This window comes from Mesoplodon densirostris, chromosome 11, assembly GCF_025265405.1.
Source record: "Mesoplodon densirostris isolate mMesDen1 chromosome 11, mMesDen1 primary haplotype, whole genome shotgun sequence".
In the NCBI taxonomy this organism is placed as follows: domain Eukaryota; kingdom Metazoa; phylum Chordata; class Mammalia; order Artiodactyla; family Ziphiidae; genus Mesoplodon; species Mesoplodon densirostris.
Window position 1 is genome coordinate 60,369,944 of NC_082671.1, and position 27,029 is coordinate 60,396,972.

Here is a 27,029-nt window from a genome sequence, read left to right on the forward strand (position 1 = left end):
AAAAAAACAAAAAGGGAGCCAGACGGGGACAAACCAGGTCAGAGGGTGGGACAGGCAGCAGTATTCAGTCAGATTTATTTACCTTCCTACAGTGAGTTCCAAAGCGAATAAGGGGGAACATTAGTTACTCGGTTGTGTATTTGGGGCACCAGGCTGGGCACTCTCGGGTGTGTCCTTATGTTCTCACAGCCCCGTTTCAGACAAGAAAAGCAATGTTAGACGTCTCTTCCAATCCACACAGCTAATAAGGGGCAGAACGAGGGCGAAACCCAGGCCCCACCTAGGAAGGGGGCTGGCGGGAAGTGGGGCGGGCTCCTGGAGGGGCTGAGCCGGCAGGAGAGACCCCACCAGGCTGCAGAGGGGTATGAGCTGAGTGGTCCTGCACGGCCTGGGCTGGGGTCTGGGCAGGGGCTAGAGCCAGCAGGGTGCTTTCACAGTCAAGGGTTCTAGGCCCTTGAGGTCAGTCAGACAAAAGAGGGCTTCAGAGCTGTTCCAGGGGAGAGCCAGCCAGGCTCCCAGAGGCCTCAGGACAGGTAGAAAGTCCCAGAGGCAAGGATGTTTTCCTGGGGACTTGTTTGCTCCCTGGTCCCCCTTTCCACCCCCTTGAGGGCTCCTTGCCTGGCCTGGAACCCCAGGGACAGACCCTAGGAAGCAGAATGTGTTCCCAGCCATCTCCTTCCTCGGCTCAGGGGTTGCCAGGCGCCTCAGTGGGCCAAGTCCTGGTGCCCAGGGACATGTCAGGCTCTCGGAGCCCAGGGAGTCCCATGGGCAGGTAATTCCCAGGCAGTGGGGAGGTGCTGTGAGAGAGGATCTCTGTCTGGAGGAGGGTGGGTGAGCCAGCAGAGGCGCTGGGTAACCAGAGAAGGAATTAAGTACTAGAGGAAGGAAGCAGCTTGGGTGTGGTGGGAGGTAGGATACCAGGCTAGGGACACCCAGCGACCAGCTCCCAGGTGCGGGGAGCCTGGGCTCTGAGGGGAGAGGGTTAGGGGAGGGGAGCAGGTGGAAGGCGGAGTCAGGAGGCTTATTAGAACAGAAAAGGAAAGTTGTGCCGGGAACAACAGCAGAAAGTTCTGGATCACAGCCTCCTCCCTGTGCCCCTCCTGCCCTCAGACTCCGCCCCAGGGCCTCCCCGGAGAGCAGTGCTGAAGTCCCTGGTGTTCCAGCAGCCACTCAGAGGGCAGTCTGCAGCGGGTCCACGGGGGGTAGCGTCAGGATGAATGGGCAGAGGACCCCTTTGGCCCCCGGGGGAAAAGGCTGTAGCTCCTTGGCCTGGAACTGGGCGGTTCCCTCGGAGACCGTGAAGGTGGCTGTGACCTGGTGGTTGAGGCAGTAAATGGTGTTGCCCAGCACGGCGCAGCGGAGCGGGGCGGGGTCGGGCAGGGGCAGGGAGGCGGCCCGGCTCCAGGAGCTGGTCACGGTGTTGTAGCGCATCACCGCGGCGCCCACGCCCCGCAGCAGGTCGAAGCGGTACAGGAAGCCCCCCAGAGCCACAATGTCGCTGGACCGCCGATGGCTGGCACTGTAGGGACACTCGTCCCACGCGTCCTTCGCGGGGCTGTACCTGAGCAGGCGGTAGAAGAGGTGGCCGCCGGTAACATAAATGTCCCCCCGGCAGGCCACAGCTTCGTGAGCCACGGGGAAGGTGCCTGCAGGGAGGGGCGCACGGGAGGTCCAGGCGTCCGTGCGCGGGTCGTAGCGCTCCATGCTGTACAGACACTCGCCCCCAATGGCGTAGAGTAGCCCGTCCAGCGCCACCAGTTTGAGCTGGGCGCGCGCCTGCTGCATGGGCCGCACCTGGCTCCAGATGTTGGTCAGAGGGTTGTAGCAGAAGACCTCGTTGGAGCAGACAGCCTCGGCACCGGATCCACGGATGCCCCCCGCCAGGAACAGGTAGTTGTGCAGGGTGCAGAGACCGCAGCCCCGGAGCGGGGCCTCCTGGGGCACCTGGGTCAGGGGCCGCCACGCGTTCTCCCGGGGGTGGAACACGTGCAGGTACGTGCGGGGAGGCGGGGGCGCGGGCCGCACCGCGGGAGTTTCTTCCACCCCACGAGGGTCCCTTGTGAGCCCTGAGCGGCTCACCCGGTAGAGGCTGGGCAGCACGAGAACCCCCAGCACCGCCTGGCCCCGGCTGGTCCGAAGGCTCAGGATGCGCTCCCGGTCAGCCCCACTCAGCTGCCGGTAGAGGCTCGGGTCTCCCAGCACGTGTAGCAGATTGTCACTCATCCAGGCATAGGTCTCCTGGGCCAGGCGGTGGTCCCCGTGCTGCTGGGCAAAGGCCAGTGCCTCCAGGCAGCTGCCCAGGTCCAGCCATCGCTGCAGAGCTGCTGCCGCCGAGGACATGGGCTTCTGGGGCCCCTCCACCACCCCCCAGCCCCCCGGCCTCTGCAGAAACACCATGAGTTTTCGGGCCTCCTTCTGTTTCTCAGTGAGGACCTGCCTGCTGCCTGCAGGGCTGGGCCCCTCCCCGGGCTCCTGTCCTCGGTGCTGCCCTGGGGCCGCTGGGCTGGCCTCACGCTCAGAGCTCTGGGATATTTCGCACAAGCTGCGTTTCCGTGGCCGGGGGACAGGCTGTGAGTCCTGCCTTGTAACTGGGGAGGGTGCAGAGCCAGGCTGGGTCTGCTCCGGTGGCCGTGAGGGGGCCCTGGGTTCTGCAGCTCCAGGTGGCAGCGAGTCTGGATGTTTCTCCTCAAGCCTCTCCCCTCTTGGGCCTGAGGGAGGGCCTGCGGTGGGAGCCTCGTTGGTCTCGGTGCTGCCCTGCTGTGGCCGAGCTCCAGCCTCAGCCAGGCCCCCTGTGCCTGCCCCTGTGACCAGTCCAGCCGAGCCATGCCTGTCCTCACGGCTGGGGACAGCCTCTTCAGGGGAAGAGCCAGACTCTCTGTTCTCAGAGGGTGTGGAAGTGCTGGGCTCTCTGGGGCTCTCCGGAGCTGCCCTTGGGACTGTCCCTTGGGGCCTCTCTGGCCTGGGGAAGGGGTGACTCCTAAGAACCATCGAAATAAGGTTTCCCCAGCTAGTTGAGAACTGCCCCTCCTGACTGCCCTTGCAGAGAACCACACTGGGCTTCTGAGAGGCAAGCCTTGACCCACTAGCAGGCCCAGGGGCTACAGCTGTAACAGGGGCAGGGGCTGCAGCTGTGACAGGGGCAGGGGCTGCAGCTGTGACAGGGGATGGGCCTGGGGCAGGGCATGGCGCTGCTTTGAGATTTTCATCCTCAGCAGGACCCTGGCCAACTCTGGGGGGCAAAGAGATTGACAGAGAGGAGTTCAGAAGAGTTGGAGCTGCAGGTAAGAGACCTGGATGGGGATGTGCTGTGGGCGGGAGGGGTTTAGGGGTGCGTGGAGAGGATGTGAGGGAGGGGCTCAGGGAGGGCATGCAGCTGCCAACCTCTGCAGCTCGCTTCCCTCTGTCAGAGCCACTAGCCACCTGGCCTTGCAGGGATCCTCCCCCTTCTCTAACACTGTGGCCCCCTTGCTCCTTTGTCCCTTCAGGGCCTGAACTGAAGAAAGGGTGGTCTCCAGAGCCGTGAGCCCCAGCCTCACCCACAGTGCTGGCCTCTGTGGTCCCCTCCCCTTGGGACAAGAGTGGGTGTCCCCCCTGTGGCCCCTCTTGTGATAGGCCCATGGAGCCTGGGGCCTGGCTGAAGCTCCCGGTGACAAGGACCTCCCTCCTCACCCAGGGCCAACCTTCCATGGAGGCTGGGGACCTCTGAGACTCCCTGGGGGCCAGGGTCCCAGCCTCCCTGCTCTCAGTAGCTTTGGCTCCTGAGTCCAGAGCTAGGACTGGGGCTGATTGGGGGCTGCTCTTCCCACGCCCCCTCTCTGAGACATCCGTCGGGGGACTAGTCTTCAGGGTGTACGATGGGGGCAGCTCCTGGGGCAAAGGGAGCCCCTGGGAGCCTGCGGGGAGGCTGCTGGCCGCACCCACAGAATCCCACACACTCACCACAGTGCCCAGGGACAGGGGGTCCAGCCTTGGGGAGCGGCAGGTTCTCTCTCCTGAGCTGCGGTCCACCTGCCATCGGCGGCTGCCTGGGCCCCTCCCCAGTGAGCCAGGTGACGCCACACCTTGCTGCCAGGGGCTGGTGTCCCGTTCCACCATGTGGACGAGGGCCTGGTGAGCTGGTGCCTTGGCTTGGACGCCTCCTGCTTCTACCTGCACCTCCACTTCTCCGCCAGGACTCCGGGGGGTGAAGTGTATCAGGAGGGGGGCAGATGTCCCCTCTGCTTTGCTCTGACCCAGGAGGGCAGCACCTGGCCTGCGAGGCTCCCTTCCTTTTCCTCGGGGGGCTTCTGGAGTGGCATTACCATGCTGCTGTCCCAAGGCCCCTCCGCTGGCCACCTCACCAGGTGTCTTGAGTGGAGGTGTAGCTGTAGCAGCCAGACCTTCACCTCGCGGGGGCTCCTGATCCTGGGCCCCTGCTGCAGCTGGACTCCCCTGGCCACGTCCTGGAGGGTATGGCTTCTCCTGCCCTGGGCTGTGTCCCTCGACACCACCACTAACCTTGGATTTCGGGGGCAGGGCTGGCCCAGGTCCTCCCACCTGTGAAGGTCGAGAGGCTGTGGATGCTGGACCTGCCGCCTCCTGGTCCTGCCCAGAGCCAAACCAGTGCAAAGCTAGCGCGGTGGCAGCCACCACAGCCAGCGCCAGCAGGGTCAGCACGACGCCATCCCAGTCTTCGTCCCCATCCCCGTCCCAGCCCCAGCCGGGGCCGTCAGCCTCCGAGACGCCCTGGGTCATGGTCTGGGCGGAGACCCAGCGTGAGGAGCTGGGCAGCAAGCTGGGAGCTATGTGCTGCGCACACCAGGTCCTGCTTCAGGCCTGGGTGCCACCTGGTGTCGTGCAGATGGCATCCGTGACGTGCCCCGCCCAGAGGGCTGCCCAGTTAAGGTGGCCCTGTGCTGGGGCCAGTGCGCCGCCCAACCTGGGAGGGGTGGGTCTCTGTGTCTGCACCGGGGCTTGGGTGTTGTTAGGAGGGCCTGGTTGGAGGTATCAGGAGACAGCATAACCCACAGCAGCTCCAGGAGCTCAGGGGCCTCCCCAGGCCCCTGCCCAGCTCCTGCCCCTTCCCTTTTTCCATAGGTTCCAATGGCAAATGGCAGCATTCCTCAGCACTGTTCTGGCATCCCAGCCGACCCACTTCTGCCTAAGAGACCCTCACACCCCCAAATTCATCCCACACCCCCGCGTCCCTCCTCTGAGCTCGGGGCCAGCCTCAGGGGGCTCTGGCGGGGAAGAGTTACCCACAGGAAGATGTTATCTGTAGCTGCGGCAACACGATGAGGCCCTGATGAAATTACCAGAAACCGGAGAAGACTATTCCACTCTCGGCCAGGGTGGGGGGGTCTCCCTGAGGAGGGGGACCACGGGGGTGGGGGTCCTGACCCTAAGCACTGCCCAGCACACAGATGGGCTGCCAGGAAGGTGCACAGGTGTGAAGCAGAGGCTGGCGCTTCTCCCTCCCAGACACACAGGTGCTTGGGGGGGCCAAGGCCGACTCTCCCTTCCCCTCCTCCAGCAGCTTCTGGACTCTCCGTACCTTGAGTTCAGCAGAGATGGGATGGTTGTCAAAAGGAATTTTTAAGCTATCACTAATAGAGTGAACAAAGTAAAGAAAATCCAAAAGTTGTGTTTTCCTCTTTATTGGCCTGGTTTATCACAACCTTCTAGAGCCCTCGGGCCTCCCTCTGGGCCATCTTGACTGCCGCACGCCACTCTCACGCAGTGGACAACGCTGAGCCCCTGCCAGCTCCATCTCCCGCCACCACTCAGCCCTGGGAGACTTCACAAACCCTCCTCTGGCCCCGGGGCTCTATCAGTCTGACTTCTGGTGCCTCATCTCAGGCCTCAGCCTTCCCTCGTCCACCCCCTCCCTCCTCGCCAGGACTCAGGCCCCTCACAGGCCAGCGTGTAGGTGCCCTGCAGCGCTTGGCTTCTCAGGGGACAAGCCTTGTCTCCTCCATCTGCTTCTCACTTAGGCCGAGGAGTAAGTGTCAGGACAGGTGCCATGTGGGACCCAGACATGAAAAAGAGCCTGGAGCTCCTGGGACAAAGGCAGGCCCCCACGACATGTACTTGTTCCTTCTTCAGGGACAGAGGACTCTCCCTGACTCAGGCAGCGAGATGGCCAAGGCATGTCCCTGGCACCCAGCCTGGGTTCTGCTGAGCCTCAGGTATCTCACCCACCTGTCCCCTCCCAGCCTCCCCCCTCCTAGAGCATATCAAGTGATAGTAAGAGGAAGGATGGGAGGGGGCCCTGCCTTAAGGTGGACCTCACGCTGGTGGCGGGCTTCCTGGATGCCGCCCTTTTTCTCTGTCCTGGTCCCAGGCTCTGCCTCTTGGTTAAGTTTGGGGGCCAACAACCTTGAGAGGATGGAGATGACACCATTTTCTGCACCTCTGTATTGGCCACGTGGTGTCCACCACGCATCTCCACCCAGTAACTGAAGACCCCTGTCGTCGGTCTGAGCACCAGGCTGTGGCCAGAGAACAAGTGTCCACTAGGGATACCTTAGGACACCAACTTCACAAGGTGCTGAGGACCGTGACAGGTCCTAGAGACACACAGGTGACCAAGGAAGGGTCTAGTCCCCTCCTCTGTGGAAAGGAAACACCTTTTTGTCAAGGGCAAACCCTGCCCTTCGTGGAGCAGCTCCCTACAGGGAAGGTGACTGGAGACGTGTTACCGCCCAAAATAGTGGGAGTTTTGCCCTCTTTCCATAGAGAGTAAAAATGTGGCACTGCTGCAAAGGTGACAGAACTTCAGAAGCACACAGGATCACCCACAGAAATTGTGAAACATAAGTAATGGTTCTGGTTGTGCTATGATGGCATAAATATCACAGATTCCCATTGAAGTCAAAATAAAGATCAAAAATATGGGTCCCGGGAAAGTCTGACCTGTAGCAGCCTCCTCAGAGCTCCATTTCCAGTTGCCTGCTGAGGCAGGACCCCTGTCCCAGTCCCTCCAAGGAATAGAGGGACTTGGGCTTATGGACCCAGAGATCCTGTTTCTTCGGAGACAACACAAGCAAAACAGGAATGGAGGCAGTCACCTGCTTGCCAGCAACCATGACCAATGGAGCTGGGGGCCCGGCAGGTGGGGAAATCCATCCACATGAGCTGATCCACTGCAGCACCCACAGGAAGACCCCCACTAACTGGTCACCAAGCCCCAACTACGCTAGCTCCCATGGCGCCTTTCTGAAACATTTGGTGGAGGAAAAGCCTAGTGTGATGAAGACATGATTCTACATGGAGAGCTAAATACAAATGGACAGCTAATATAAATAAGGTGATAGAGAGCTGCAGACGCCACTACATGTGGGGTTTTTCTATTATTGGAAGAAAGATTTCATAATCAGAAATGATATAAAACAAAGAATATAATATTATATAATCATGTTTATGTTAAAAGTACATATGTACTTTTATATATGTATAAATAAATCTAGAATAATGTTTAAGGCTTAGAAAATATAAATCTCAGATTTAATAGTTATATAGTTATACCCAACGGGGGATACCTTTTAAGGAATCCATCTGAGGTGGGGAAAGGTTTATGCAGAAAAAAGTTATTTAAAAAAGACAAACAGGGCTTCCCTGGTGGCACAGTGGTTGAGAATCTGCCTGCCAACACAGGGGACACGGGTTCGATCCCTGGTCCGGGAAGATTCCACATGCCGCGGAGCAACTAAGCCCGTGAGCCACAACTACTGAGCCTGCGCTCTAGAGCCCGTGAGCCACAACTGCTGAGCCCACATGCCGCAACTACTGAAGCCCATGCACCTAAAGCCTGTGCCCTGCAACAAGAGAAGCCACTGCAATGAGAAGCCCACGCACTGCAATGAAGAGTAGCCCCCGCTCACTGCAACTAGAGAAAGCCCGGGCTTAGCAACGAAGACCCAACGCAGCCATAAATAAATAAATAAATAAACACATAAATACATAAATACATAAATAAATTTAAAATTTTTTAAAAAGACAATACAATGTGATTTATAATGGAAAAAATTAAAACACATAAGCATTCAACAATATGGGAATGATGAAGAGAACATGTGTTTCCACACAAATTAAAATTTTTTTTGTTCTAGTTCTGCAAAAAAAAATGCCATTGGTAATTTGATAGGGATTGCATTGAATCTGTAGATTGCCTTGGGTAGTGTGGTCATTTTAACAATATTAATTCTTCCAATCCAAGAACACAGTATATGTTTCCGTCTGTTTCTGTCAACTTCAGTTTCTTTCATCAGTGTCTTATAGTTTTCAGAGTACAGTCTTTTGCCTCCTTAGGGAGGTTTATTCCTAGGTATTTTATTCTCTTCGATGCAGTGGTAAATGGGACTGTTTCCTTAATTTCTCTTTCTGATAGTTCGTTGTTAGTGCATAGAAGTGCAACAGACACTGGTCAGGATGGCCATCATCAAAAAGTCTACAAGTAATAAATGCTGGAGAGGGTGTGGAGAAAAGGGAACCCTCTTGCACTGTTGGTGGGAAGGTAAATTAGTACAGCCACGATGGAGAACAGTACGGAGGCTCCTTAAAAAACTAAAAGTAGAATTACCATATGACCCAGCAATCCCACTACTGGGCATATACCCTGAGAAAACCATAATTCAAAAAGACACATGCACCCCAATGTTCACTGCAGCACTATTTACAATAGACAGGTCATGGAAGCAACCTAAATGCTCATCAACAGACGAATGGATAAAGATGTGGTACATATATACAATGGAATATTACTCAGCCATAAAAAGGAACAAAACTGGGTCATTTGTAGAGACGTGGATCAATCTAGAGACTATCATACATAGTGAAGTAAATCAGAAAGAGAAAATCAAATATCGTATATTAACGCATATATGTGGAACTAGAAAAATGGTACAGATGAACCGGTTTGCAGGGCAGAAATAGAGGCACAGATGTAGAGAACAAACGTATGGACACCAAGGGGGGAAAGCGGCGGTGCGGTGGGGTGGTGGTGGGATGAATCGGGAGATTGGGATTGACATGTATACACTGATGTGTATAAAATGGATGACTAATAAGAACCTGCTGTATAAAAAAATAAATAAAATTTAAAAAAAACACATTTTACTGTTTGCTAAGAATTATTTTGAATTGTGATCAATCATGTGTCCTATTATATCTCTTTATTCAACTTGTATGGGTTTTTTTCTTAATTGAAGTAGAGTTGAGTTACAATGTTGTCTCAATCTCTGCTGTGCAGCAGTGACTCAGTTATACACACATAGACACTTTTTTTCATATTCTTTTCCATTATGGTTTATCACAGGATATTGAATGTAGTTCCCTGTGCTCTAAAGTAGGACCTTGTTGTTTATCCATCCTATATATAATAGTTTACATCTGCTAATTGTATGGACGTTTTTGTGGCCCAGTACATGATTATTTTCTGCAAATATTCCATGGGTTTAAATAGATGCAAAGTTCTCTCCCTACACATAACAATTAAATTAAGCTTGATTTCTTTATTCTCGCACTTGTTTTTTGTCTGCATATCTGTCCATTTCTGGAATGGGTGTATTGAAGCCTGGGGAAGGGTGAGGACAGAGTTCTGGTCTGTGGCACAGCCTGCGGGACGCCTACCATTGCCATGGACTCCAAGGAGGAGAGGCGGGGGAGGGGAGGGGCGGAGCCAGGTGGGACGGTCCGTCTGGTTTCCTGGAGGCGCGACCTGGACACAATGGGGTCTGGGAGCTGGGCCGGGCAGGGGCAGAAATCCAGACACCCCACCCTGCCTTCCCAGCCAGGAGACACGGGAGCAGGTCAGTGCATCAACTTCGGGGGCCCCCTTCCAGCACCAGGTGCCCCACGCCGCTCCCTCGCCTCGGTATCCTCCCCCAATGTCCCTAAAATATCCCAGTTCTCCAGAACCCCGGGGAGTTCCTCTCCCGCAGGGTTGAGTCCAAACTTGGAGCGCGCACATACACCTCCACTGAACTCATTTTGGGGGTGGGGGACGAGAGACGGCCTCGAAGCTCTGTCCCTGCCCCGCGCCCCTCTGGAGCTGGGAAAGCTACCGTTTGTTTCCCTGGTACTTGGGATAGGCGCGGGCCCCGCCCCGGAGTCCGGCCCGTCTGGAGGGGATAGGGAGTGCGGCCTCGCGAGTCAGGGTGGAGGGGCCGGGGCCGCCACCTTGTGTCCGCAGGTGTTGCCGGCAGCAAGCGCTCCCACCGTACCATGGGCTCGGAAGTTTGGGTCGGCCCGTGGCGGCCGCACCGGCCCCGCGGCCCCATCGCAGCGCTCTACAGCGGCCCGGGGCCCAAGTACAAGCTGCCAGCCAGCACCGGTACCAGCGGCGGGCCGGGGGAGGCGGGCAGGCAGGGGCAAACCCTAACCCTAACCCTAACCCTAACCCTGGTGATGCTGGGGCGCCCCGCAGGTTACATCCTGCACGACCCATCGCGGCCCCGCGCCCCCGCCTTCACCTTCGGCGCACGCCTCCCCACGCAGCAGACTTCGCGCGGCCCCGGGCCAGGTCACCTGGTGCCCGCTCGCATGACCGTGCGCGGCCGCGACGGCGCCCCCGCCTACTCCATCTTCGGCCGCCCGCGCCACGCAGCGCCCTTCCTCACTCCCGGACCGGGTCAGGACCCTGGGATCCCGGCCTCCCCAACGCCGAGCCGCCTCCAGGGACGCCCACTCGGGAACCCCCCACTGAGCCCTAGTTCCCCTCGGGCACCCTAACACTCCAAATTCGGTCCCCCCATCTCCGGATCTCAAAAGAGCTCCAAGCCTCACCGGGCTTTGACAAATCGTGGTTCGAATTCCCCCTAATCCCTGGACTCCAGCCTGGGCACTCACCAGGCCCCCAATGCAGTTCCGGCCCACACCCCGGTCCGCCCCGCAGGCAGGTACTTCCCAGAGCGAGCGGGGAACGTGGCGTACCCCAGCGCGCCTCGGCACACCATCGCTCCCCGAAACTGGGGCCTCCGCGCGGAGTCGCAGACCCCAGGTGAGCCCAGGAAGGCCCACCCTACACTGGCTGCGGCGGGGAGACCGGCCGGTCCTCAAAGACCCACCCTTGCTGGCTCCCCCAGGCCCCGGGACCTACACTGTGCCCTCGCTTCTGGGCCCGCGCGTCGTCGGTAAAGTCTCGGCCCCGATTTACTCCATCTACGGCCGCAGCGCGGTGGGCAGCTTCTGGGAGGACCTCAGTAAGGTGGGGAAGGGGCTGCCCGCACCGCGAGGCGAGGGGTCAGCGGTCGACGGTCCGAGAAGCCGGACACAGCGCCCCTCCCGCCCTCCCGCAGACCCCCGGGCCCTGCGCCTACCATGTGGTGAGCCCTGGTATCTACAAGCCCCGGGCCCCCCAGTTCTCGATGCTGGGGCGGACTTCGCTCCCCCAAGGCAACAGCCTGAATCCCGGGCCTGCAGCCTACAACGTGGACCAGGTGCTCTGCAGTTCAGGGTCAAGGGTCAGAGGCGGGGTAAAGGGGTCCGGGTCTGGATCGAGGGGCTGAGGTGTGAGGTTGGGACCCGGGAGCCCTGGGCCGGCCGGCCGCGCCAGGCCAGCGACGTCTCCTGGGTCCGCAGCACCGGAAGCCTCGCGGCTGGAGCTTCGGGATCCGGCACTCGGACTACCTGGCCCCGATGGTGATCGACGTGGATGACTGACCAGCCGTGTGGGCGCGGCCCCACGAATGTTTCTTAAAACCTCTGGAGCCAGCAGCCTGTCGGCCTCTCTGTACTTGCGGCGAGGCGGGCGGGCAAAACGGACAGGTGGGCGGGCCCGCGAAGTCCCGGACTTCTCAAGCCCCCGCAGGCCCTCGCGATTGGCCAGGACTGAAGTGAGCCGGGTCGTCCTGCCCCTCCGAGGCGGCGATTGGCCTAAAACCCTGCCTGTCGGGAGGCCCCGCCCCTCCGCGGCTCCGGCCAGGCGCGCAGTCCCACTGTTCCCACCCTGTGGCCTCCCGCAAGACGGGACGGCAACCGGTTGGGATCCGAAAAGGACCGGCGAGCGCCGCTGTGCAGGACAGGTACGGCCCCGGATCAAGTTGTGAGACCGAGACGTGAGAGCCAGACACGGAGACATGCACACGGGCGACACAGACACGGGACTGAGGGGCGGACACGGGAGAGAAACGAGAACGGGGTCGGGACAAGGGCACTTGGCCTCAGTGACACGGACACAGGGCGGCGACAGGTTCCAGATGTACGTCGCAGCCCGGAGTGGTGGCGGCCCCACCTACCCCTGTCGCACCTGCTGATCTCTCCCCGGGCGGGAGCCAGAGCACAAGCAGCTGCCGGGGTTGATCCGCCTGAAGCAAGGGTACATCAGAGGCTTCGTGCGCGCTGTGCTGGACCGGACGCGCAGGGCGCACACATCCGTGCGTGAGGACGGCCGGCTGCCCCTGACCCCGACCCAGAGGTCAGGCCCAGAGACTGCCTGCCCCCAGGGGTGCCACAGCGCCCCACCACTGTCACTGACACTGAGGATAACCCATTGCTGTGGGAACGCCCCCTTTGTGCTGTCTACACCACCTTACCCATGCCGAGGGGCCATGCTCTTGGCCATCTGGCGAAGCATGAATCTGGAGGAGACCGCGGCCCTGGCCAAGTCTGGGCAGCAGCTGGAGTGGCCGCAAGCCTGGTGCCAATACCTTGGGGACAAACATGCCCTGAGGCAGAGTCCTGGCACCTGCCCTGGCTGCCTGTGGCTGCAAGGTTAGAAGGCACCTCCTCTCCAGACCAGAACCGCTGACCTCAAAAAGGCCAGCAGCCACAGGTAGCTCCTAACCTCACGCCTGACCCAGACAGAGCCCCCAAAGGCAGGACCCAGGCTTCTCAGCCCCAGGACAGAACTTGGATCTCCCTTCCCGTCAGCCCCCAATAACAGGACCAAATTATCCAGCTGCCCCTTCCCCTTCGGTTCCCAAGGGAAGAGCTGTGTACTGCTCTCCCTCCATCCCCCACACTTGTACCCCCAGCAGTAGGCACCAGCCTCCTCCCCCAATTGACACCCCCCATCCCAAACAAGGACAATTTATTTTCCACTCCCTCTCCAGCTGGACACCCACTACACTGCTCAGTAAATACTTAACTCCAGCTGAGTCCTAACCAAGGAAGGTGAGGAAAAATGTCGGGGTGGGGAGGTGACTGTGCAGGTGAACAGCATCCTTGCCTAGCATGTACCAATAGTCAGCAGACGTGGTCTGGGGGACGTGGTGGGGCACTTTGGGTAAACTGGAGTCTATTCATGGATTCACTGTCACCCAGAGCCCAGAGCGTGTACAGGCCGGCCACTGATTGGTCATTGATCTGGGTTATTGATAGAAACATTGGCCAGAATCTCTGAAGGATCATTGGGGAGGATACTGATCAGTTATTTATGGGTCATTGGACTTTGGTCAAGATCATCAACGGAAATTTGATTGGAGTCATTAATAGGGACTTGGTCAAAAGAACTGATGGGCTTCTGATCAATCATTAATGGGCCATAGGACACTGATCCATATCTTTGATGGGTCATTAGTGAGGACTTATCAGAATTGTTCACGTCACTGGTCATTATTTTGGACATTTGTCAAGGTTGCTGATGAGTCCTTGGTCAGGGTCAGTGATGCGATCACTGATCAGAGGCCACTGAGGGTCACTGGGAGTCCTGATGCAGGGGAGGTTGGCCAGATGCAAGGGCTGCCAGGGCAAGTGGGCCACTGTATTGTGGGTCAGAGCAGGAAGCTTGTTCCTGCAGACGGAATCCTGCATGAAGCAAGAGATGTGATGGCCACTGTCGACAGCCTGCCACTCATGATGTGTTGACCTGACCCCAGACTCCGGGGTCCACCTCCTGCATGTTAAAGACCCCGGACCTATGAACACACACAACCACAGGTGATCTGACCCAAACCCAGGGTCAGTGTCCCACATCACAGGATGCTTGACCACCCACTCAAGAAGGTGACCTGACTGATGCACCGGTCATCCCATCACATAGGGGACTTGACCTTCCATGCTCAGGGTCCCTGACCCCTCATGACTGACCCGAAAGTCAGCATCCCCTGCATCTCACAGGAAGCTGCAGGATCTTCATCACCTTAGCCTCCCCCACACAGCCTTCGTCCTCAGTAAGAAGGCAGCGGACAGCCTGTCTGCTCTGATGGTAGGCAGGAAGTTCAGAGAGGCCGCAGTCCTTCCCAGCCAGGCACAGGCCCCGGAGCACCTGGAGCCTGTGTGGCCTCTCCATAGGGGTCCTCATGTGGCTGTGGCATGTCTGTCGGCGTGGATCTCCTTATGTGGCCCCAACCTCCCGTTCAAAACTCCGGCAGCCTTGGTTCTTAAGTACCTCAGCAGCCCTGTCTCACCCTGCTTCTGCCGGGACCGGCCTCACCGCTGGCAGGTTCCCCCCCCCCCCAACTTCTTCAACTCCAACCCAGTGACCTTATCCGAGCAAGGCTGACCTGGCCTCGGGTCTGGGGAAACCCTCACTGCCCTCCCGCCCAGGCCGGGTACAAGGTCTTCCTGACCCCCAGCTCTGAAGTCAGGCACACTGCCGCTTCACGTCTCCCCCGCCCCCTCACTCCAGGGGAACTGGCAACCAAGGGTGCATCAGGGGCTGGAGTTTGCACGCGAGACGCGGGGTGGGTCCACGCTGAACCGTGTCTCCGCAGGTTGGCATGGGGCAGCCGCTCTGACCGCCAGGGACAACCCCGCCGTAGGCCACGCTTTGGAGTGGAGGAAGCGCTGCTGTGCTTGGACGGCCTAGGGCCACCGGGCCTGCGGACCCGGTCACCCATCACCAGGCTCGGTGAGGGGACAGGGAAAGGGGCACCCGCTCTGGCTCAGCCCTACGCCCAGAGACCCCCTCCCCTCCTGAGCCCGGCTCCTCACTCCCCGTCCCACCGCGCGCGCAGGCCGACACGCAGCAACGAAGCCCGAGCGGCGCGTAGCCGTGCGGGTACCTGGTGCGCCGGAGTCGTAAGCGAGAGGGCGGGTAGAGCCAGCGACTAGAGACAGCGCCGAACAAGGAGCCGCCGCCGCGGCGGGCGGAGGCGCAGGGAAGCCCCGCCTCCAACACGTGACCTCTGGCGGACCCACCACCTTCGGCGCACGCGCACGGCCGAGCGCCGGCCAGCTTCAGGCCAGTCTGCGCGAGCGCGGCGACGTTGACGCATGCGCGCTGGTGTGGTGCGAGACGGATGATCTCTGCAGCTTCCCAGGTCGCGTCCCCAGACTCCTGACACCGACCCCGGCGCCAGGGACCTGGAAGACCGGCCCGCGAGGCGCGTTCCGGGAGGGCGCCCTGAACGGGGCTCCCGGAGGAAAGGGGCCTCCCGGAGAGGGGCCCTGGAAACGTTCGCAGGCTGCCTCCGTTTGCAGGTCCATCTTGTGCACCGCTTAGAACACATTTTGTTAAGGAGGAAGCTGATGTGAACAGGCTACGGGGCGTATCCAAGGTCGTCCAGGAGTCTTCCAGAGGGTCCTCCCAGCAGCAGCTGAACAGGTGAGGCGGGGGGTGGGGGTGGGGGCGGGGTCCTAAGACCTCCGCCTAGCAAACCTCCAGAGGGCCCTGAGAAAGGCACAGAGGTCACCGAAGCAACAGCAGGGCGTGGGCCACGAGCTCTGAGCTGCTGTCGGGTACCCGGCTGTGAAGAGAGTGGGCTCGAGGCAAGTGGAAACCTTGTTTCTCTTCCAGGGTGACTGCCGGCCGGAAGTTTCTACGTGCGAGGGGCTCGGGGGGGAAGGCGCTGCAGGCTGCGGTGCGGGTGGCACAGGATTTCCGCGGGGCTGGGGGCCAAAGCACCACGGTTGAAGCGGCCTCAGAGGGGAGGGGCTGCAAAAGGGCCGGAGGAGTCAGTCTTGGGGGTGGGGGTGGGGGTGGGGGTGTTGAGGCCAGAGACTCACCTACCTCCTTTCAAGAAGTGGGAGTTTATTGCAAACAGATAAATATGCTCAGGAATCCGGGCGAGGCATGTGCTTGGAATGCTCCTGGTCAGCTCAGACGCTGTGGTGTAGGCGAGGGCTGGGCTGGTTAGAGCTGCAGGCACAGGACCGGGGGCAGGGTCCGGGTGGGATGCGATAGACTGAGGCTCTCAGGCTAAAGGACAGGAGGGACAAGGGTGGACGCTTGATGACACCTAAGCTGGAGTTTGAGGTTTCAGAGGTGAAGCAGTTCTGACCCCAGGTGAGCAGCTGCTGCTAGCAGACCCTGTGTAGGGCTGGTCCTTCAGATGGCAGCAAGCATCTCCAGAGTGATGGGGTATGACCCAGTAGGCCGAGGCACCTTCTGGCTCCTGACACCCTTGCTCTTTTCCAGGAGCGTTAGGCCATGCTGTTGCTGGCTCAGGCACCCAAGGCTTGGCACAGGCTCTTTCAGCTCAAGCCTCCAGCCCTCCCTAGGACCCCAGGAGGAGAGGCCCAGCATGTGAGGTGCCGGCTCCTATCAAGGCAGGGCCCTGCAGAGACGGGAAGGCAGGACCAGCCCCAGGGCCCTGGGCTACGAACTAGGTTGCTGATCACAGCCTTGATTGGGGCTGGGCTGGGTGGGGTCTGGCTGGCCATGAGAGCTGAGAAGGAGCAGTGGCAGCAGCAACGACGGACAGAGGCCCTGCGCCAAGCTGCCGTGGGCCAGGGTGACTTCAGCCTGCTGGATCACCAGGGCCAGGCTCGCTGCAAAGCTGACTTCCGGGGCCAGTGGGTGCTGATGTACTTCGGCTTCACTCACTGCCCTGACATCTGCCCCGAGGAACTGGAGAAGCTGGTGCAGGTGGTGCGGCAGCTGGAGGCGGAGCCGGGCCTGCCCCCCGTGCAGCCCATCTTCATTACCGTGGACCCCGAGCGGGATGATGTGGCGGCCATGGCCCGCTATGTGCAGGACTTCCACCCCAGGCTGTTGGGCCTGACCGGCTCTGCTGAGCAGGTTGCCCAGGTGAGCCGCAGCTACCGCGTGTACTACAGCGCCGGCCCCAAGGACGAGGACCAGGATTATATCGTGGACCATTCCATCGCCATCTACCTGCTCAGCCCTGACGGCCTCTTCACAGACTACTACGGCAGGGCCAGGTCGGCCGAGCAGGTCGCAGACAGCGTGCGGCGCCATATGGCTGCCTTCCGCAGCGTCCTGCACTGAGCCGGGTCATTAAAAGGATGTGGTGGAGCTGTGTGTGCCTGAGATCTGTACCAGCAGCCCCTGGAGGCCACGGCAGGAAAGGGTCTGGAGACATGGTAGCTTCCTGGGGTGCAGAGGACAGACAGCCCTTTCCTCCACACGGAATGGTTTTGTAAAGGTTTTTTAAAGGGATTGGCGGAATGACAACACTTTATTGGGCTGGGCGAGCCGGGAAGCAAAGTGGAGTGAGCAGACGCATGCCCAGCACCTGCGGGGGACAGGGCTTCAGGGCCCAACCCCGGTCTCAGTGCTCCCCACTCAGGGCTGGACCATGGAGGGGGCAGCATAGGTCTGGAAGCGCTTGTGGGCCCGCTGGTACGTGAGCAGTCTCAGGGACATGGTATCCACCGCCGCCTCTAGCCCAGGCTGCTGGGTGATCTCCACCGTGTAGTCATTAGCCTGTAGAGACAGACTGTCAGCAGAGACCAGGGACCTCCTCCCTCCCAGGCTCCCAGGCCACTTACCAGCTGCAGGGAGGCCAGCATGGAACGACACACCTCAAAGGCAGGCTGGCCAGCCACCAACTCCGCAAAGGGACACCACTGGTTGAGTTGGCTGAACCTTGAGACTACCTGGTCCCCGTAAGTGTGGATGTCAAAGGGCACATGCTGCTCCTGCAAAGGGGAGGGGCAGGTCCTGGGGCTGGCCCAAGGCAGGCAGCAGGAGGCTCCAGCTGTCCACCAGAGGCCCTGGCCCAGCCCACCTCACCTGCTCCTGGAGCAGGGGCTGGATGACGTCCTCCCAGTCCCTGACGCGCTGGCTCAGCTCTGTCTCCTGGACGAATTTCTGCGAGGTGGCGATGAAGAGCTCCTGCGGGAGGAGCAGGGGCTGTCACCTCTGTGCAGCGCCCACCGCCCGGCTCCCCCACCCGCTCTGACCTGGGCCTACCACGTTCCTTCGGACCAGCTCCTCGTAGCTTAGGGACGCCGGCATGGCTTCTGCTTCTGGAAAAGGGCAGCCATGAGGTGCTCCGGCCGTGAGCCTCACCTTCTCCTTCCTCCCCTCAGGGTCCCCTGGCCGGCAGCCCACTCCCAGACCTACCCAGGTCTGCGTCTTCCCCAGGCTCGGCCCCCTCAGGCTCTGCGTACTCCTCGGGCTCTAGAAAGTCACCTGCTGGGAGGGGAGGACCCGAGCAGAAGGCAGGTTAGCCCACAGCCGGCGCTGAGCCCCGACCCAGCCTGCCCCAAGTAGGCACCCACCTGCCGCTCCCAGGTCCTCCAGGGAGTCCTCCAGCCGATCCTCCTCCGCAGGCCACGCTTCCTCCTGAGCCCTCGGCAGCCACCGCTCAGCTGCCTGCGCAAAGAGAGCATCTGAGGGGCACTGCCGCCTCCCACCAGGGGCCAAGTGGGGTCCAGGTGGTGGCCGGTACTTGCCTCCCTCCTCTGCAGCTTCCGGAGGGTCTCCAGCTGCTCCCTCACGTGTCTCCAGTACAGGACCTCCATGTCTGCACACGAAAGCCTTGTGAGAAGGGCCCCCTCATCCTGCCCAGGTCCACCCGAATCCACCCAGGGCCTTAGGTGTCCCCAGGCTGAGGAGAGGTGGCAGAGCATGGTGCCATCGTCCCGCAGAAGAGCCCACAAGGCCCCGGCCTCACCTGCGAAGGAAGGGCCCTTTCGCCGGGGCCTCCTGCTGTCAGCGTGGTCAGCATCTGCAAGAGGACTGGGTCAGCAGGCGCCTAGCCAAGTGCCACAGCCACACCCGGGCCCTCTGGCCCTGGCCCAGCCCCCAGGCCCACGCACAGGCAGCCAGGTACCACTGGTGGAAGTCCTGCAGCTTGACAGCACCCTTCCTCTTACGCTTCTGTCCTGGAGCCTCCTCCACACAGGGGGGCACAGAGTAGGGCCTACCTGGGGGCAAACAGACGGTCTCGGAGCACAACCATGGCCCAGAGCAGATCACCATGCCCACAGGCCCTGGAGCCCCAGCCTCCACTCAAGCCAGGTGAGCCCAGCCCCAGGTGCCCAGGGGCAGTGCCTCTCCCCCAGTTACCTTTCCTGAAGGGCTTAGAGTCCAGGGAGTCGAAGGGGTCCAGGCCCTGCCAGGGGTCTGGGGTCTCCTGAGCACAGAGCACAAGCAGACACAGGAGAGTGGAGGACATGCACCCTCCCCCCAGTCGAGAGACATAGGGAGGGAGGTGCCCTGGGGCTGCAGGAGAGAGGTCTAATTCTGGGGAAGAAGATTGCTCGAAAGACAGCCACTGCAGAGAGGCCTCAAGCATACCCTCCCTGCTGGGGGTCCAGGCCCCACCAGCCCTCACCTTCAGCCGGGACGCAGGCTCCAGGGCCTCCCTTTGCTCCCGTAGTGCACACCTCCTGGGCTGGGCCGCACTCTGCAAAAAAAAACGCCGAGGGTTCCCCTCTCCTCCTCCACCCAAGGCTCCAGGCACCCCAGCAGCCCTGCTCTGGGGCCAGACACCAAGAACCCTGCAGGGACCTTCTCTGGGGGCAGGAAGTTCAAATAGTTTAATGACTAAAAAGTAAAACAAAAGTTCTAGGAAAAACTTTAGGAGAACATACAAATCAGTAAACTAGTGGTCACGGGGTACTTTTTCTTCTTTAAAAAAGAGAAAAAAGAATAGAACGATATGATATCCATGTATCTACCAGCCAATATTGACAAATGTTAACATTTTTTCCTATATGTGTCAGGGTTTTTTCTTATAAAAAAAGATTTCTTAGCTCTAGGCTGGAGCACAGAGCTGACCCTCGGGGGTGAGGGAGGCCGGCCTGTCCACTCCTGCCAGCCTGGCCTTGGGAGAGTCAGCTCTGGAGACCAGCTGCCATTCTGGGTAGTAACCCTGAGCACCGTGGGCCTTGGACCCTTGGACACCAGCCGCCCCCCTCTGAGAGCAGCAGCTGCTCTGCTCGGAGAGGGGAGAGACAGGAAAGCTGCTGCCCAAAAGGGCAGGGTGCAGGGCCAGGTCTAGGGCTGGCTGGGGGATGCACCCACTGCCCTGGTGTGCAAGGACCAGAGAGGGGGCAGAGACCAGCGGGCCTGGGAGCAAAGACCAGGGGACTGCCTTCCCTGTGTAAGCGAGACTCTCCCCGCCAGGACTGAGGGCTAGAGCTTTGCAGGCCGGACTGTGGGTCCCACCTGCTCTGGGCTCCTGGGCTCCTGCAGCTCCATCGGGACCTCAGGGGCTGAGGCCTCGGGGGGCTCTGCTGCCCCCTCTGTATCCTCTTCCTCACCCCCACCTCCGGGCACTGGGCCTTCTGTAATGGTGCCTGGGCAGGGAAGGAAGAGACCAGTCAGCCCCAAGGAGCCTGAAGACCGGACAGCAGAAGGGGGGCTGCCCCTCTGGGATGAGGGGCCAACCCCAAGGAGAACCTGAGAGGCCATTCCTCTCAGCTTCGTTTGTTACAACCAGACAATGCAGCAGGGCGTTTTACACTCTCATCATACTGCTGCTTTGTTTGGTTCATTTTCTTTCTTAGTAATTCTTCTCTTTAAATGCTGCCACCTCTGTCTGCCCAGAGAGGAGGGGGTGGGCCCAAACCTCAGAGCCCCAGAATGGTCAGAGGGTGGTCACTGAACCAAGACAGCACGGCTGGCCAAGGTGGGCCCTGAGCACAGAGGCCTGCTCCCCACGCCTCACCCCTCCACAGGCTGTACAGCGGTGAGCAGGCTGGGGTGGAGGAGTGCAGGGCCCCATCCCCCCATCCCCCCTGCAGCTCCACCCAGCAGCTCTCTCCTCACCTGGCTCCTGGGAGATGCTGAGCACCGGGACTGGGCTCCTGCACGCAGAGGCTTCCACTGGCTGCTCCTCAGCCCTCCCAGCCTCTGGGAGAGACGGGATTGAACGGGGTCAGCCCCGCTTACCCCTCAGAAGGCCCCTTCCTTCCCACCAACATCCGAGCCCTCACCCTTCTGGTTCCTCGGCAGCAGTGCCCCCATGGGGGACATGCCCATCGGCTCCAACATGAAGGCTCCTCTGGGGTGGGGGGTGCACGTATTCATCCTAAAATCCTTCCGGCTGGTCAGGACCTCCCCCCGACAGCTGTGCTGGCACAAACACACGTGCTACAGTGACCCTTCCCCAGCACAGCCCACCCTCCACCCACCAGGCTCAGGCCCGCACCTGTACAGGGGGTTATTATTCTTCTCCATCTCATCAGGGGCTACCAGGGCCATGGGCAGGAGGGGGACGATGAGGGTCTCCTGAACAGAGGCCAAGAGTGGGTGAACCATGAGAACCCACGTGGCATGACACCACCTTCCAACACCCCCATCAGCTAAACGCGGGAGAGGGGCACTCACACTGGGGGCCTGGTCACTCCTCAGATCCACGTTAGCACGGGAATCAGAGAGGTCATCCAACGACAGGAACTGCGGGGGAATGGAGAGCTCAGAGGGGGGTGCCTGGCAAGCACAGGGGGCAATGCCAGGCACCCAGGAAACCTCACCTCATACTCCACTTCCTGGGGGGCCCTGGAGCCGGCGTCCCCAATGGGCCCGTCTTCCTGCTCACAGGAGAGCTGCTTGGCCCGCCTGAGAGAGAATCAGTGCAAGGGCATCACAGGAGGCCGCGGGGCCTCCCGAGCTGCATGCAGGCCCCACCTCCAGTACTCACTTCTTGCCAGAGATGAAATCAAGAGCCTGGTAGACCAGCGAGTAGAGATATTCCACCTGGCAACCAGAAGCGGGCAGTGAGGATGCAGAGAGGAGGGGCCCTCCCCAGAGCCTTTCCAACCAGTCGTCCGAGTACACGGAGAAGCCCAGGTGTCCTCTCCAAAACCCCCAGCACAATTCCTGCCAACGTGGCTGCCAGAAATACTTGTCCAATCAAACTGGTATGTTTCCCCAGAATTACCTAACCGCTGCTCTGCGTCCTCACACCACGCCGCAGCAGGTGTGGCCGCCTCCACACTGTGGCACCCCGCCCTGTGCTCCACGCAGCCCTGTCTGCCTTCACTGCTGGCACACCAACCAGCCTGCCTGCAGCAGCACCCAGGGGGTCTCTGCCAGCCCGCCACAGCTCCAGCCACAACCTGTGGGGCCCCACTGTTAGGGTGAGGGTTGGGATCTTCCAGATACCACAAAGCACCCACCAGGAGGGTACATACACACGCTGCCCCTGGGCCATTTCCTCTGGGGTGACAGCGCCCGATAGAAGACAGTGGTGAGCAAAACAGATGGTGGCCCCTGATCGCATGGATCCCACTCACCAGGAATAATAAACATTAACTTTCTTAAGTGTTTGTCACATACACAGGACTGTGCTTCATGCTTCATCTCATTTACTCTGTCTGAATTAAGTGCCATCACTATTCTCATTGTATACGAGATAAACTGAGACTCAGAGAGTCAAAGTAACCTCAGTCAGTAGTGGGTCCAGGACTTGCACCCGGGATGTAGAAATCCAGTGCACCATCTAATACAGCAGCCATGAGCCACAGGTGGCGCAATCAACTTAAATGTAATTAAAAGTTAATAAAACGCAAGATGCCTCAGTCACGCCTGCCACATTTCAAGGGCTCAGGAGCCGCACGTATTGGACAGCACAGATCATAGAACGTTCCCATCACCTCGGAAGGTCCGGCTGGACGGCGCTGACTACAGCCAACGCTCCCCTCACACCTTCCAGACTTCATGCTAACATTGTTACACCTGCTTTATCACATATCTACCCGGCTACATATTTGTCTATCGGTTCACCTTAGGTTTTGTGCTTTCAAAGTTAGTTGCAGATATTCCTTCTTAGGACAAATGCAGGACAAAAGAATCCAATTTAGTTGGATCATCTAGAACAAAAACCAATGAAATCTCAGACCATCTTAATAACTTACAGTGTGCAGAGGTAGGTCCGCTGTGCCCTGCGCCCGTTAACCTGCATGTAGGTTACTCCCCCTCCTCTGTCTGGCTGGGACCCCATTTCTGATCTCCTCAACACACTTCTTCTGAACTCTTACCTCCTGTGCACTTTTTATTTTCCCCCCTCCCACTAAACCACCAATTTGGGATCAGTGCTGCGGTCCGCTTTTCCACGCTCCTCCACTAGGGGACAGCTACTGCTGCTGGAGAAGGATTTCCAGCATTTAATCTTCACTAGACTACCAATGCTTTCAATTAATCTTTTATTTTGCATTCCCCTCAGCAAATATTTTGAACTTTCGCCAAACCTCACTCTCCAAATTTCCTATCCAGTAGCTGATTCTCAGTAGCTGACTTACATGCTCCATTGTGAAAACTGGGGCCTTAGGTGTGAACTCTGCCAACTGTTGGGCCCACCTTCTCTGCATCAGCGTTTCTCCCTGCAGTCTCCTGAGATGAGTTGTCTTTTCTTTTTTTCAAGGCAAGCCCGTCAGCCCATGTTTCTGAACCATTCCTTACCTATTTCTTCTGGTTCTTTGTTTCATCCATTTTCCTCTCCCAGCTCCCCTTTCCCCTCCCCACACCCGGCTGGCCACCCCAGTTCCGTGGTTTTCAATTCTGGTTGTCAGAGGGTAGTTCAGAAAATCCTGCGACCTGCCTGCCCCTCCACCCCACCACCCGGGGATCCTGATTTAATCAGTCTGGGTTAGGCCAAGGCACTGGTGATTAATTGGAGTGTATCCTGGGTTGAGAGCCACCGACTTAGTATTTGCCCAATCTCTTTCCTTCCCTTTACAATCAAATGTCTTTCTTTCTTTTTCTTCTTCTTCTTCTTTTTTTTTTTTTTTGGCCACATTGCACGGCGTGTGGGATCTTAGTTCCCCAACCAGGAATCAAACCCATGCCCCCTGGAAGCGTGGAGTCCTAACCACAGGACGGCCAGGGAAGTCCCAACCCTGCAATTATTAAATCCAAGTTTGTTCCTCGGTGTTAAAAGGTGGCGAGGAATGCGGGGAGGAGGTGGGAGGCGCTGGTGAGCCTGCCACCTGCCCCGGCAGGACAGCAGACCTCGGTCTCACGAGACACTACAACACCAAGACCATAGCCAGGAGGGGCCCCACCTTCTTACTGTAGACACAGGCGGAGCCCTGGATCAGCAGTGCTGCCTCAATGAAGTTCATTGTGGTTTTGCCTTCGTCAAAAGAAATGCAGATCTGGTCCAGCTGCAAGACACGACGCAGGGCAGTGGGAAGTCTATGCACCCTTCTCGCCGGCAGCCCACCTGCCACCCCACCTTCTCCCAGTGCCACTGGCCCAAAATACCCATCACCACAAGCAGCCCCTCAGAACGACAGCTCTGGCTCTGCTTAGGGCTCACCGGTTGTGCATTTTTTTAGAGGCAAAAGACAGGTCTTTGTGATTTTCCCTACTTCCGGTAACCACTAAGACCTAGTGTTTTGGAAGCGGGAGGCCCCTAGAGAGTATTGTCCACGAACGGCCAGAGCTACACACCACCTCCTCTCCAGAGGTGCTCACACCTCACCCATCCTAGTCGGGGCCTACTCAGCCAGACTCCAGCAGGAAGACGCCCACCCCGAGAGAAGGACTGAGGACCCTCAGGGGTGGGGGAGACAGAGACAAAATGCTGGGGTCTCAATCCTTTGAGCAGGAAAGTCAGGAAACACTTCCAAGTACATCCTCCTCCTTCCTCTGCAACCACCAACTCCACAGCCTCTCATGAGCCCCAATTCCTACCACCCCTGAAATCTGTGTCCACCAACCATATGCCAACAGTCCCCAAACCCATCTAGACCAGCTCTCTCTCCTAAGCTGCAGAACTGTGTTTATAGCTGCCCACTAGGTGTGTCCACCAAGACATCCAAAGTCCCCAAACTCTATGTCCACTTAACTCAGGACCTTCCCCACAACCCGGTGCCTCCCTGCTCCTCTCAGGGAACCGTACTCTGAAGCCTCCACATGGTTTTCAAGCTCTTTGCCTTTGCTTTCCATCTGCCTGGAACGTCCAGCCCCAGCGTGCTCAGACTGACGACCCCTTCAGCAGTCTCCCTAGGACATGCCTTGGGCCTCACCACCGCTAGGGTGGTCTTGTCACACCGAGGCTCTCCTTCCCCAGTGGACTGTGAGCAACGTTAGGGTGATTCCAGCCTTCAGCTCAGTGCCCGACACCGGTGTTCAGTAAATGTCTGATGAGCAAGGTGGTGACAGCGGAGCTACGCCTGAAGACAGATCGATGCTCCACAGACAGATCAAGGGAACGGCATTTTAGGAAGAGCAAAGGCACCCACACAGAGGCAGTTAGCAGACACAGGTTTCAACGATTTAGGTAAATGAGTACTATGCAAACATGTCCAAAGCAGAGGGTGTGCTGGGGAATAAGGCGAGATACTAGATACTATGGCGGCACAACAAAGGGGGAGAGTCTGAGAGGAGCCACCATGGCACCGCTTCTGCTAATTCCTGAAAGACAGAGGAAGTCTGTGAAGAGGACAGCAACATAAAATGTGTTTAAAAAGAAAGAAAGAAAGAAAGAATGTTCTGGTAGCTATGTGGAAAATGAAAGGAGAAAGACAAAACTAGAGGAAGAGAAATCAGAACTTCAGGGGCCAGAGAAGGTTTGGAAAAGTAGACACATGAAGCAGGAGGGGAGCTGACCAAGCAAGTAGGTTTACCAGGCATCCACAAGCACCCTGCTCAATGCGGAAGCCTGAATCCACAGCAGCCCCACCTAGCATAGTTCTCTGCATGTTCTCAGGAGACTCTATGTCCAAGCAGAGGTCAATTGTCAGATCAAGTGTCCATTTCACAAACATTTATTCTGCATCTACTATGTGTCAGGCATTCTATTAAGCAAAGGGGAGAGAGCATGAACATAGTCCCTGCCCTCACAGAATTTACATTCTAGGGTGGAAACAGACCATAAACAAGTTAGAGAATAGCTTACGATGAACACTCTAAAACACAGAAGGTACTATGACAGAGAACTGTTTTAGACATGGTGATCAGCTGATATTTCAACTGAGAGATACAGGATGTGAAAGAATTAGTCATAAAAAGAACTAGGCAGGGCTTCCCTGGTGGCGCAGTGGTTGGGAGTCCGCCTGCCGATGCAGGGGACGCGGGTTCGTGCCCCGGTCCGGGAGGATCCCACATGCTGCAGAGCGGCTGGGCCCTTGAGCCATGGCCGCTGAGCCTGTGCCCCGCAACGGGAGAGGCCACAACAGTGAGAGGCCCGCGTACCGCAAAAAAAAAAAAAAAAAAAAAGAGGATGTGGTCAACCCACCAAATGCTGCTGAGTTGAATAAGATGACACTTCTGGTGACCCTAGGATTTGGTAAGAGGGATATCATTACTGATCAAGACAAGAGCAGTCCAAGCGGTCTGAGGAGTGAAAGTGAAGTGCAGAAATGGAGCGGACAGCTCCTTAACGACGTCTAGACACAGCTGTCAAATACGGAAAAAAGTTAAAGGCTGACGAGATGGAACATGGCAGTCGCTTGAAACTGGTTTGAAAATCTAACATAAGATATCCCTCTTACATCGTGATCCAGACCTCTCACACACCCACACATGCACACAAATCGTATTCTACTCTATCAGAGAAAAATGCTGGTCGCCACTCACTAAGTCGATTTCAAGGCTGCCTAACGGGTAGTTACAGGTGCTGTAAGGACAGCTCCAGGTTAATCTAATAAAGGATGATTTCGAGGGGCAGAGACGGGGCTGGGAAAAAAGAAACGACCCTGATGATGAGTGCGATCAGAGCGCCAGATGGACACACACAAGGAGGCGGCGGGGCCCCCGGCAGCCCCCGCCCCCCGCCACTCCCCGGGGGCCGCCCTCACCTCCTCAAGATATTCGCCCAGCTGGGCCGCCACATCCACCTCCCAGTTCTTGGTGAGGTCGCGGATGGGCTGCAGGAGGTGAGCGAAGCGCGCCTCCACGTCCTCCATGTCCGGGAGGGGCCGGGTCGGCCCGGGGACCGCAGGGCCGGCTTCGAGTGTCCCAGTGTGCTCAGCCCACCACTAGTTCTGGCGCCATTTTACTGTTCCCGCCCAGGAAAATACGT

At 58.5% G+C, this 27,029-nt stretch overlaps 4 protein-coding genes across 7 annotated transcripts; 2 read left to right on the forward strand and 2 right to left on the reverse strand.

Annotated features, from left to right (window-relative positions):
* Positions 1 to 1,170: 1,170 nt before the first annotated feature.
* On the reverse strand, positions 1,171 to 4,734 carry KLHDC7B (kelch domain containing 7B). The gene has a single exon (XM_060114201.1). The coding sequence runs from the start codon at positions 4,732 to 4,734 to the stop codon at positions 1,171 to 1,173; it is 3,564 nt and encodes a 1,187-aa protein (XP_059970184.1).
* A 5,469-nt stretch (positions 4,735 to 10,203) lies between these two features.
* Positions 10,204 to 11,640, forward strand: CIMAP1B (ciliary microtubule associated protein 1B). 2 transcript variants are annotated; one of them, XM_060113664.1, is made up of 6 exons: positions 10,204 to 10,312; positions 10,406 to 10,609; positions 10,874 to 10,978; positions 11,064 to 11,185; positions 11,277 to 11,441; positions 11,560 to 11,640. In XM_060113664.1, the coding sequence occupies exons 1-6, from the start codon at positions 10,204 to 10,206 to the stop codon at positions 11,638 to 11,640; spliced, it is 786 nt and encodes a 261-aa protein (XP_059969647.1). The 2 variants fall into 2 exon arrangements, with proteins under 2 accessions (XP_059969647.1, XP_059969648.1); XM_060113665.1 differs by having other exon boundaries at positions 11,277 to 11,417.
* Positions 11,641 to 15,141: 3,501 nt separating this feature from the next.
* On the forward strand, positions 15,142 to 19,731 carry LOC132498647 (protein SCO2 homolog, mitochondrial). The gene is made up of 2 exons (XM_060112556.1): positions 15,142 to 15,466; positions 16,280 to 19,731. Exon 2 carries the CDS (start codon positions 16,292 to 16,294, stop codon positions 17,090 to 17,092), a length of 801 nt encoding a protein of 266 aa, XP_059968539.1. The 5' UTR covers positions 15,142 to 15,466; positions 16,280 to 16,291; the 3' UTR covers positions 17,093 to 19,731.
* On the reverse strand, positions 17,105 to 27,009 carry NCAPH2 (non-SMC condensin II complex subunit H2). Of its 3 annotated transcripts, none has more exons than XM_060112552.1 (20): positions 26,806 to 27,009; positions 24,064 to 24,165; positions 21,702 to 21,757; positions 21,535 to 21,619; positions 21,389 to 21,457; positions 21,210 to 21,289; positions 20,995 to 21,128; positions 20,828 to 20,911; positions 20,225 to 20,355; positions 19,389 to 19,460; positions 19,121 to 19,187; positions 18,871 to 18,978; positions 18,726 to 18,779; positions 18,501 to 18,575; positions 18,331 to 18,420; positions 18,173 to 18,244; positions 18,020 to 18,075; positions 17,840 to 17,941; positions 17,596 to 17,745; positions 17,105 to 17,530 (listed from the first exon to the last, which is right to left on the reverse strand). In XM_060112552.1, exons 1-20 carry the CDS (start codon positions 26,911 to 26,913, stop codon positions 17,390 to 17,392), a joined length of 1,836 nt encoding a protein of 611 aa, XP_059968535.1. In that variant the 5' UTR covers positions 26,914 to 27,009; the 3' UTR covers positions 17,105 to 17,389. The 3 variants fall into 3 exon arrangements, with proteins under 3 accessions (XP_059968535.1, XP_059968536.1, XP_059968538.1); XM_060112553.1 differs by having other exon boundaries at positions 17,106 to 17,530; positions 18,173 to 18,241; XM_060112555.1 differs by lacking the exons at positions 17,105 to 17,530; positions 17,596 to 17,745; positions 17,840 to 17,941; ... (1 more) ...; positions 18,173 to 18,244; positions 19,121 to 19,187 and having other exon boundaries at positions 18,338 to 18,420.
* Positions 27,010 to 27,029: the final 20 nt, after the last annotated feature.